The sequence below is a fragment of the Poecilia formosa genome, unplaced genomic scaffold, assembly GCF_000485575.1.
Source record: "Poecilia formosa unplaced genomic scaffold, Poecilia_formosa-5.1.2 Scaffold15, whole genome shotgun sequence".
In the NCBI taxonomy this organism is placed as follows: Eukaryota; Metazoa; Chordata; class Actinopteri; order Cyprinodontiformes; family Poeciliidae; genus Poecilia; species Poecilia formosa.
Window position 1 is genome coordinate 411,995 of NW_006799954.1, and position 11,055 is coordinate 423,049.

Below are 11,055 nucleotides of genomic sequence, written 5' to 3' on the forward strand. Positions count from 1 at the left end.
GTGTTGAAAATAATAGCAGTGTAACATCACTAACCAGATTGATCACTGTTCTGGGTGGAAGCCAATAATTTGCTGGCAGGTGTAGTGGAGTAACAGAAAACCAACAGAGACAACAGCCATGAGCGTTCATGTTACCGAGTCATTAATTAAGAGAGCGACCCTTGTTTAAGGGCAGAAGCAGCGAGCTTCCAATTTGCAGCTATGATGTATTGGTCAATGAAACCGGAGTGCAACAGAAATATTCTCATGGTGCTTTGATTAAAAAGTTGACTTTGGGGGGGGAGGTGGAAACGTAGTGTGTTAAATGGTGGCTGCTTTGCTAAAAATGATCTTAAATGCTTTATAATTGAACCCAAAACCAGAAAGATGTGGACAAAGAGACAAAACAGTCAACCACCAAACACCGGCCTACGCTGAGGAGGCCGGAATACGTGATCACGGGAACCAGAAGTAAACTCCATGCTACAGATGTGAAGCACTTCTGAGGAACAGCGATAACCAAATATTATTCCAGCGAGTCAAAGAGCTGAAACCTCAAGTATTTTCTTCAGTTTATGCATTAAATGTGTGAGTTTGAAGGTCCTAATATTCCCTTAGCTTCACTTGCTGTAGAGTTGCAGCAAGTTTGATTATTTTTGTTCTCAATAATAACTGAGAACAAAAATAATAATTCCGGACAGACGGAAAGCAAAGTTGAGGTTAAAAACGTTCCGTTTTAAACCCACTGCTGATATTTTGAGCACAACTGTATGTTTAACAGCTTATTACACGAATGTGTGTTGCCATTAGACCCTGAAAACCCATCAACATTACAGTCATTAGCAAATTATCAGAAGTTTCCAGTCAAATTTTAAGAGTAGAAAAAGTAAACAATGACAAAATTGGAAGTTTTACACAATTACTTCAACCTCAACAAAACCTTATCCTCACAATATAGACAGCTACTGTGAGTTGACTGCATACAAAACGGTGTTGGGTGCAATCAAACCTTCATCAGTCGTTCAGTTTAGGCTTGAAAACTATTTTTTGTTTTACTTATTATTTTTTTTTCTGATGTAAAGCAAAGCATTGCTCAATAATAAATCAAACAATGATTAGAATAAAATAAAACGTCCTGAGAATTATATCTGAACAAGCTGTGTAAAAGAGACAATCATGGGTTCTATTTATCTGAATTAAAAAAACAACAAAAAAAACAAAACATGCATAGCCCTGTTAATCAAAACCAAACAAGCATGCCAACATCCTGACAAAACAAATTCCCACACCTCTACCGATTTACTCCCCGTTAAGCATCTTAATTTAGTTTTATAAGACAAAAAATATGAGTTATGTCCCTTTTCCTTCACAGTAAGTGTCACAGAAAGTCAGCAAAACCAACAGATTACAAAAAAAAAAAAAAAAAAAAATCATCCATAAAATTAAAGCAAACAGCCAACAATCTGATTTATCCACTGCTCTCCTCCACAAAGCTTTGAGATCTCCGAGTCAAAGGAAGATTAAGGTAGGACCCATAACAGATGAGATTATTTTTTATTGTATCTTTAATGTTGAAACATCTGTATTCAACCAGGTTAAGTGCCAAAACTTCACCACGAGCAGCATGGGACATGAGGTGTTAATCAATTGGTTCTCAGGCGTGGATTAAGAGAGGACAGTCAACCACTAACTTGATAAAAGAAAACAAATGGCACAGATGACTTGAATTACTTGGAAACCATCTCCATCCAACTTACTTAGTGTTGTTTCAATGTAGCTAAACGGCGATCACAAATCACAGATGCTGCACATAAGTAATCAAAACGGCTCCAAAAGCAAAGCTGAACGCTGCACTGATTTATAAAAAAAAAAAAGAGGAAAAAAAAAAAAAGCAGGTTTAAGTACTTTTTGTCACCTTCCCAGACATAAAGACGGCATTGTTCTCTTTCCTTGTAAGACTCACACTGTGTGTCCCAAACTCTTACTTCTCAATTTCTCTCTCTCTCTCTGCCATGTAATTTTAAGACTGAAATGTGCTGTTCACCAAACTAGCGTCAAAGCAACGCATGTTCAGTGACAAGACCGCTTTGTTGCATCAGGTCGTCCTGCCCTGTGCAGAGGCTCAGCTGTGGACTCACTGTGACTTTTTTACTTCGCTCTAGGCAGTTCCGGTTCAGCTTTGGGTAAAGTAGGCGAGGGCACGGGTTTAGCGGCGCCGTTCATCCCCTCCACAAACATGTTAGGAATGTCCTGGCCAAAGTAGATCTTACTGTTGCCCGCTATGGCCTGGTACTTCATGAGCTCCAGGTATTCGGGTGTCAATTTCAGCTGCAAAGATTTAGAAGAAAAGCAGCTTATTATTAATGCTTATCGTCTCATGAAAATATTAGCGTGTTTCTCAGCATGGCATGGCTGAAAATAAACCCAATGCAGGTGTTGGAACGACTTGAGAAGGGTGGGAGGAGTTAATAACAGGTTCAGGATCTGACTCAGATGAGGAGGATATTTTTATGGGTAATCAAAAATGTTACATTTCTAGAGGCTAAAAAAAGTCAAAGGTAGGAGGAGGATGTGAAGGTTTTTTTTCTATAAAATTGCCATCTGGCCTCATTTATCAAATATAATATGCAGTCTTTAAATATTCTGTCAGTCAAATGGACTAAACTGAATCCCGTCCGCACAGCAGCTTTGCGCTTATTGACAAGTCAAATAAGTATTTCATTAATTCACTGAATTAAAAATTAAACTTTTTAATTCATCGGGCCTTCACACGAGGCCCGATGTGAAGTTTTCACAGTCAGTGAAGAAAAAGAAATCTGTTTTTATTAGTCTTATGTTTAATTATGAGAAACTGAATTCTGGGATTTCATTAGTTCCAACACATACTCAACAAAACAAGAAATAACCATTAGAAATATTTCATTGAATCTTCATTATCCACAGTTTTCCTTTTTTTTAGTTTTATTAGCAACAAAAATGAGCTATTCAATGATGTTGTACTCCAGTGGGACTGTACCACTGTAGAAGTGATTTATTCATCTTCTTACCCTGTTTGATTCTGCAGATTTGGCAGCAGTGTAGTATTCAGCATCAGCCTTCGCCTTCTCCCTCGCCAGGAACGCAGCGTCTAAAACAGAGAAACGGTTTTAAAACCATCGGGGACGTCACAGAGTCTCAAGACGCGACGCTAACCTTCTATTTCAGAAATCTTCTTCTCCGTCTCTTTCTCCATGACTTTCTGCTTGTACTGGATCTCTGCTACTTGAGCAACCTTTTGAGCCTCTGTCGGGTAAAACAGGGAAGAAAAGAGTTAACTGGGCACACAAGAGATTAGCAGATTCAGTAAAACAACAGATTTACCAATGATGGCTTTCTTCCTTTCGGTCTCTGCTTCTTTTTCTACCACTTTCTGAGTCTGCGCCGTTATTAACAGGCGAGTCTTTTCAGCCTCCCTGTACACAAACACACAAAAAAGTTTTGGAAAGTGTTTTGCCATCTTTCATCTGAGAGGGTGGGATAAAAATAAATAACGGTATTCGCAAAAAAATGTGTACTAAAGGGTTAAAAACTCACATGAGTTCAAAGTTCCTCCTGATAGCTTCTGGGATCTTTGGTTTGGTAACACGGACTGCCTTTAACCAACAAGTGAACGAAAAGAGGAAAGAAAAACAATATGCTTTGAGATAAAATTGAATATTTCTACAGTTTAGTCAAAGTTCAATGATTAATCATTTACCAACTTTGTGTCATGAAGTAGAGAAATGAAGAAATCACAGTTCAAGTGAAGCGTTTGTTTTGTTTTAAATACCTGAATTGTTAGTCCAGGTGCCATCGCATTGAGATCTTTCTGTAATGCAGTCTTCAGATTCTCATCTATAATATCTGTGAGACACAAAAAGGCAAATTGTGTCAACATGCAATCAATACCACTTGAAGGGGTTAGGAAGAACAAAAAAAAACAAAAAAAAAACCCAACATACAAACTAAAAACTACATTAAAGCAAAGCCAATTTCTTACCAAACAACTCGATGTAGACCTCCTGCAGAGTGTGCACGCTGCAGAACTGGTTCAGTTCATGGTGAATCTTGTTGAAAATTAGAGTTTTGTCATAATCAGCCGTGTAGTTCCTAACAATATCCACCACTGAAAACACAGATTCAGACCGTTAAAGCAAAAACTATGCAGACTAAGGATAGTCAGGTGAATGTGCATGTTAAAAGACATTTTAACATGTTTTACCTGCTGAAGGGACCAACATATTAACCACTTCTATCCTGTCAAAATAAATCATCACACCTCCACTGTGTAGAGAAAGAGAACAGAAAAAAATAATTATAATATAATTTTCTGGATGTGGGGTCTGTTTCCAAAAAGACACTGTATCGGTAAGTGTGAGCGTACCTTGTTCCACAAGGCACATTCTTGATCTCATCGGTCTGAAGCGTAGTCTGAAACAGAGACCCAATAATACACATTTTTATAATATCTTATTAAACGCCCAAATTGTTGTAAAGTAACACTAGTGTTGAAACATATTAAAACAACAATGTAATGTTGTCAAATACATAAAATGCACAAGTTCATTAATGTCCTTGGAATTATTTGTCAGAAACATAATTTTTTTATATTGTGGCTCTGTGATGACGATGTAAATCTTAATCATCTCTGAAGGACTTGAGACCTTTTCAACCCCTCTATTAAAAAAAAAAAAAAAGAAGCAGAAATTACCTGCACTGATCTGTATGTGGTGATGAAAGGCAGCATAATGTGATATCCTGGGCCATTGGGAGAGGTCAGCAACGCGCCACCTCTGAAACAAACACAAACAAATGCTTTGGTCAGAATTGACCACATACATGGACACTTGCAAAATTAAGAAAGACATTCACACACAAGCACACAAAGTGTGTGTAAGTGGAGTTTTGACTTAAGTTTTGGAGGCAGTTTGATCTAAACCAGCAGGCTACACTATGTGGATGTCGTCACAGACTGAAGACTAAAAGTTAACGCTTTTTCTTAGTACCAGAAAGATACTATGGTTTTTATTTGCATGGTCAGATGTCGAACTCCTTTAAACCCTCGACTATACTCACTTGCAATCATCAGGAAATCTCTTAATTACAGTAAAGACGCAGATACTGGTGAATGGCACCAATCACTAGCAGAAAATGTTAACACTAATTAATCAGTTCTGAAATAACAGTTAAATCCTGATCAACAGCTGTGTATGAACCGTTCCTCTTAAATATGACAACTTATTTATTCTGACTGATCTTGTAGAAAGAGAAATGCAAAGTCTTGTGATATCATCTACTTTAACATCTTAAAGTGTCAAATAAAGCCATATTTTTACATACAATACCTGTAGTAAACAGCAAGGTGTCCTTCCTCTATCTTGTGAATAGAGGAGTGCAAAAGGATGGCCATCATCCCTGCCATTGTTGCAAATACTGCCCCTACATGCGGCATCGTCATCCTCACTTGCTGTCACCTTCAGGAAAAGAAAGAAGCATAAACAGCTAACTGTTTGTGTGTCAATCAAACCATAAATAACTGATGCGTTCAGACACACAGAAACTTGTCTGCAGACAAGCGCCCAGCCACTTCCCATTTCTTGGCCAACTATTGCTGGAAGTAATGCTGAAAGCCTGATTTTGAAAGGTTTCGATGCAGCTTGTGACCTCTAAGTAACAAATTGCCCTGTCCACCCTGTTCAATAAACAAGGCAACCAAAAGCTGCAGAGGAAATATTTGAGCCATGAGACCTTGATGATAAAGAGAAAGATAATATATAGACGGTGTACGTAGATGAAGCCCACAGTTTAATTTAAAAAGACGTAAAAATGGACCTACAATATCCTTCATTTGCAATTTGGAGATCCCCACAGCACAACTGTTCACTCAGCAAGTATAATGTATCCTATCGTCAAATCAGGTGAGTTTAGGTAAGGCTAGGCTAATGCTAACAAGAAATGATTAGCTTGCAGGATGAGTATAATACTGAAACTGTTAAATATAATTTGAAATAACAGGAGAGCACATTTCTACTACACCTATGCATCAGAGTAGTCAACGCAGCAGATAAGAGACGCTGACCGAGCATTAGTTTGATCAGGCCAGCCTGGTAGGCAGACTTAGCTAGCTAGCTCTCATTATCTTGTTCGGAAGTCAGCAACTGTCAGCATATTGAGCTTAACGCTAACTTTAGCAGAAAGCTAACAAACTACCTCACCTTCTACATTGCTGAAACATAAACATAACCATGTAAGCGACAAAGTAAACGATTGACTATTGACATAAATTTACCACAATATCGAACCGTCTCCACCTCTGGTTTTATCTTTCACCGACCCATCCCCCTCACACCGCCTCCTCCTCCCGCAGCTGTCAGCGATCCTGGGCTGGGCTGGGAATTCCGAATGCTTTCTGAGATCCGGATCTTTGGGCGCAGATCACCTTAAAGAACCGGGTCTTCCGGCTCCTGAACTGTTCTTTCTTCTGTACAACACTTTCATTTAAAGTGAAAGCGTAAGTATGCAGGTTGAAGTTTATTTTTCTAAGATAAGAATATTTTTGAGATTGCGTGCAGGCATGTTGACAGTCAACCTTTTAGTTCCTGAAAGAATGTTATTTTTTCACCCTCGGAAATGTTGTTTTCCTTTTGGTTTTTCAGTGGAGATAAGAGTAACCATTGATGATACATTGAAAATATATAGATATCAGAACCAGCCAATTTTCTTTTGCTTGGCTTTGAGGAGTGCTAATCAGCAAGTCAAAAAGTAAAAATCTCCCTCCCGCCCCCTGCCTTTTCATTAACTGCATCAAGACTAAGAACTGCCACCATTTGGGCTATTAACAAATAAATCTCACGCTCATTCTGCAATCTCAACCCTTTACAGTTCAGAAAAGTATTTCACATGATTTCTCATGAGATGGTTATGTCTCTTATATTATACTCATTCTTTTAACCTAGCATTTTGAATTTTTTTTTTTAGCTCTGTTCTCTCGTCTCCTTTTAGTATGAATAACTTTCTGAAAATATTACCAGCAGCCTTTATATGGTTTGCATTTATAGTTAGAAGAGGTAAGCAATACAGAAAACAGAGGTGAATCATTGCATGTCTTCAACATTTATAACACTCTTCACATTTCACCGTGCACAGTTTTATCGAAAACAGTGTAACTCGAATCAATTTCGAAAAAAATAAATACATTCCAGCTGAAAACATTCACTAACATTCTGTAATATATGAACCTAAAACATGCATAGCTTACTTTGTCATGATGTTTCATATATTATTGTCTTATAGGATTCATAGTAATAACACAACTCAAAACAGAAAGATGTCGGATAGTTTAACCCCAGGAAAAGTACTTATCAAAGCATACGATCTTTGAAAGCTCTTTAGAGCTACTGAGAATCAACTTTGTTTGCTCCGAACTCAACCCAGCTCCAGTCCTGATCCTGTGGAGAAAGAAAAAAACTGTTAAAACAGCACTTACCAACAACCTTTCACTTACGCTAACACTGCTAACATTACTTTTAAAAAATAACTTCAAATTTAAGATTTACAGTTTTACCGAAATATACATTTAAAAGGTTGATCATTTGTACTGTGTTAAATGAGAAAGGTGTCTTCTTGCATTGCGAAGTAAAAGTGTTTAAAAAGAGGAGTAAAAGAAATCTGTTCAATCCCTACAGCCATTAAAAAAAAACTCTAGGCTCAGACATCATTTTTTTTCAATTAAAGATTAACTAATAGGTAAAAATTAGGAGTCGTGTGCCTAACTTACTTAATCGACTCACCTCCCTACCTGCAGTACTTCTACGCATCAGTTAGCATAATGATTAGGTGCTTTGTACTGACCATAACAGTTGGCTTCAATTCTTGGGTGACATCTTGCATCAGGGCTGTAAGATGATTCAGGTAGCGCTGATTTTCATCCAGAAGCTGTTGAACCGTTTCACTGAAAAAGACAAGAGGCTAAATCTGCAGGAAGTTCTCTTTTTTCAACAATCCTAAACTTAAAAGACCAGATCACCTGCTGTGTGGTTATACTAATATTTGTGAAAGAAGGAAAGCAAAAAAAAACAAAAAAAAAAAAACAGGACATTAAAGATTTAGATTTTTCACAGGATCCAACAGACTCCACACTTATTAAACAAATAATTTACTATAGTATCACATTATTACTATCCATCCATCCATCCATTTTCTGAACACCCTTGTCCCTCAGTGGGGTCGGGAGGGGTGCTGGTGCCTATCTCCAGCTAACGTTCCGGGCGAGAGGCGGGGTACATCCTGGACAGGTCGCCAGTCTGTCGCAGGGCCATTATTACTAATACATTTTAAAAATGAAACAATTAAATACATTTATTCAAAAGGGAAAACTGTGCAAAGACTTTAGCTACTCGAGCAGCACTTATTCTCTTTCTGTAAAATTTCACAAGGTTGAATGAACAGAGGAAGGGACTTTTGGCTATTTGTCTTTGCACAGTATAGAAATAGAAATATTCTTTATTGTCCCTCATTGTGGAAATTCAGCTGCACCAATAGCAAAGTGAAAGACAAATGAAAGCATGTACATTCACACAAATGTAAAAAAATAAAATAAGACAAGAAATAACATTAATTGCAACACAATGACGTGAGCATTTAATAGATCTTACCCGTCACTTGGCTGTTTTTGTTTAAGTGACGACAGCTGAGAGTTGCTCTGAGCCTGCAGACAAAACCACACACTATGTAAGGTACAAAGCTACATGACTAGATTTCATTTTTAGCAGTATTTTTTGAGCTCTTTTGACATACTTACACAAGCAATCTTGAGAAGGAACCAGAACTCTTTCTGTCTCTTTGTTTGCATTTGCATCACTTCAGTTTCCGCAGCTTTGATATTCACAACGGCCTTTTCTAGTTTAGGGAATAAATCCACGATGCGCTGCTTACACATCAGGATCGCACTACAAAAAGATAGAAACGCAACAAAACGGCCATTCAGCTGCACTGAGATTTACCAGTTTGTTAGTGTGCCTGAATAAAACATGCGAATAAATTACCTTAGATGAGTGTAGAGGTCTTTTAAAACTCTGTCCTGATTCTGAACGGTTTGTAGTATCGTCCGCACCATGTCTGAGCTATCACTGTAGCCATGTGGAGGGTCGTTACCTGCAGGAAACATGTTAGTTATTTCAGTAATTCAGTTCAAAAAGTCAGATACATTATAAAAAGGAATTATACACAGTTTGATTTTTAAAGTGTTCCACAGCCGTTAAATTTGATGGTGATCGCTTAAAGATAATTAAAAACCAAAATTACATAAAACCAATGGGAAAATGATTAAAAACTCTTATGTCAATGCCATGTTATTCCTAACACAATCATAGGGAAAACAGCTATCCATCAGCAAGTAATGGACACCATCCACAAGAAAGTTTACACATTAATAGAAAGTTGAGTGGAAGGAAAAACTGTGGCAGAAAAAGTTCGGATAACACCTCAGTGTATCACAGTCCAACTGCCTTCTGGATTAAACAATTAAAGCCAGTTGACAGAGAAGAAAGAAACAACGTCATAAATATATGGACACTTGCAAAAAATAACAAAAAAATAGCTACTGACAACTTCTCCATCACATCTCCTTGTCTCCTGGCAAACGGACTCCGCTGCAGCTCCACAATTTCAGAATGTAGCGCCAATATCTCTTCATCAAGACCCGACACGTTTGCAACCTACAGCACAAAATATTCCTTAGCACTGATTTTTATTTTCTTCAAGAGCACTGCATTGTGTTATGGCACCACGATGTTTACAGATTCCACACCAGTGTAAACCCATCAGCCTTCTTGTCATTTTCTTGCCATGCCCGCTGCATCTTCTCTGAGGCTTCACATAAACACACAGAAGCAGGAAGTTCACTTGAGTTTTCAGAAAAACAACTGCATGCATCACAGGAAGAAATGAATCACTACTGACAGATGCCGCTGTTGCTCTGCTTGGTGTATTGCTCGAGATCCTGCTGGATGCTGGTCTTAAAGATGGCTAGCTTAGCGTGGAGCTGCTGCGAGTAGGAGAAGAGGCGGTGCTTGTACTGCGTCAAGGTGGAGTTGTAACGCAGCAGACTTAACCTGCAGACATATGGATAATACAGTAAGCAAGTTCAAATGAGTTAGTTGAGTTTAGGGCGTTTTGAGGCACTTACATTGCAGCTCTCTGCCCCTGGTACAGCCGCAGGTAGTCCTCCTTAAGACCACATATGTAGCTGAGGGCTTCCCCCCACACCTTTCTAAGAGGAGACAGGGGCAGCTGTGTCTTTGTTTCCCTGACTGAGCATAAAACAGGAGGCATAAAAAATAAATAAAGACATTTAACCAAATTATATATCTCAGTGAACAATAAACATGTGTGGAGCAGCTGGCAGCAGTCTGATGTTTTTGCTGTTGTGGAAAAACTGAAATGCAAATGCAATTCCGTTGTTACTGCGCCACTGTAAGGGAGTGACTGTGTGTTTATTTGCAAGCAAAGCAGGAAACATGGATCTGATAATTCAGGTCAGATTATAACAACATGCGTGATTAGAGAGGCTTGACTACCGTCATCTAAATCAGTCAGAACGTGTGTTCATACCATGTCTGAACAGCGTCTTATAAAAAGTCAAAATCTTGCACATTTTACACAATGAAATTTTAACTATTTCTAAAATGTAACTGTTAAAATTTTCCAGAAGTAAAAAAAAAAAAAAAAAAATCATGTTGAATAGAGTAAAATGTCTTACCAATAAAGTTAACACTGTCTGGCAGGGGTCTGGCAGTCAGGGGTCCTGAGTACTTGGTAAGGCTCTTATCAAACAGGAACACTATGGAGGTGTCCCAGCCACGCTAAAAGAGCCAAGAAATAATACTTAAAAAAAAAAGAAAAAACAAAATAAAGACACTGACATTGGGTGCAAGTCTATTCTTAGTTTTTGATAAAGTAATAGAATTTAAAAGTACATTGCCCAGATAACGTGGAGGTATGGCCAGATAATCTGAAGGAAAACAAATTGTAGTCTATAATTTCCATTAGGGTTGTAAT

The 11,055-nt window shown here is 38.1% G+C and overlaps 2 protein-coding genes and 1 long non-coding RNA gene across 4 annotated transcripts in view; 1 reads left to right on the forward strand and 2 right to left on the reverse strand.

Annotated features, from left to right (window-relative positions):
• Nucleotides 1-508: 508 nt before the first annotated feature.
• erlin1 (ER lipid raft associated 1) lies at nucleotides 509-6,379 on the reverse strand. 2 transcript variants are annotated; one of them, XM_007546102.2, is made up of 12 exons: nucleotides 6,287-6,379; nucleotides 5,343-5,471; nucleotides 4,709-4,790; nucleotides 4,382-4,428; nucleotides 4,220-4,281; nucleotides 3,998-4,123; nucleotides 3,788-3,861; nucleotides 3,553-3,611; nucleotides 3,340-3,431; nucleotides 3,172-3,261; nucleotides 3,027-3,106; nucleotides 509-2,307 (listed from the first exon to the last, which is right to left on the reverse strand). In XM_007546102.2, exons 2-12 carry the CDS (start codon nucleotides 5,453-5,455, stop codon nucleotides 2,128-2,130), a joined length of 1,005 nt encoding a protein of 334 aa, XP_007546164.1. In that variant the 5' UTR covers nucleotides 5,456-5,471; nucleotides 6,287-6,379; the 3' UTR covers nucleotides 509-2,127. The 2 variants fall into 2 exon arrangements, with proteins under 2 accessions (XP_007546164.1, XP_007546165.1); XM_007546103.2 differs by having other exon boundaries at nucleotides 6,213-6,303.
• LOC103134046 (uncharacterized) overlaps nucleotides 5,478-11,055 on the forward strand; it is a 6,587-nt gene continuing 1,009 nt past the window's right edge. The window contains exons 1-2 of the long non-coding RNA XR_475800.2: nucleotides 5,478-5,915; nucleotides 6,365-6,508. This is a non-coding gene — a long non-coding RNA (uncharacterized LOC103134046). The remainder of the gene's footprint in view (nucleotides 5,916-6,364; nucleotides 6,509-11,055) is intronic.
• LOC103134044 (inhibitor of nuclear factor kappa-B kinase subunit alpha-like) overlaps nucleotides 7,039-11,055 on the reverse strand; it is a 9,632-nt gene continuing 5,615 nt past the window's right edge. The window contains exons 12-21 of the mRNA XM_007546098.2: nucleotides 10,757-10,859; nucleotides 10,184-10,307; nucleotides 9,958-10,109; nucleotides 9,806-9,867; nucleotides 9,572-9,713; nucleotides 9,042-9,150; nucleotides 8,798-8,945; nucleotides 8,652-8,704; nucleotides 7,849-7,948; nucleotides 7,039-7,445 (exon numbers count right to left, since the gene is read on the reverse strand). Coding sequence (XP_007546160.2) covers nucleotides 7,392-7,445; nucleotides 7,849-7,948; nucleotides 8,652-8,704; nucleotides 8,798-8,945; nucleotides 9,042-9,150; nucleotides 9,572-9,713; nucleotides 9,806-9,867; nucleotides 9,958-10,109; nucleotides 10,184-10,307; nucleotides 10,757-10,859 — 1,047 coding nt within the window. The 3' untranslated portion in view covers nucleotides 7,039-7,391. The remainder of the gene's footprint in view (nucleotides 7,446-7,848; nucleotides 7,949-8,651; nucleotides 8,705-8,797; nucleotides 8,946-9,041; nucleotides 9,151-9,571; nucleotides 9,714-9,805; nucleotides 9,868-9,957; nucleotides 10,110-10,183; nucleotides 10,308-10,756; nucleotides 10,860-11,055) is intronic.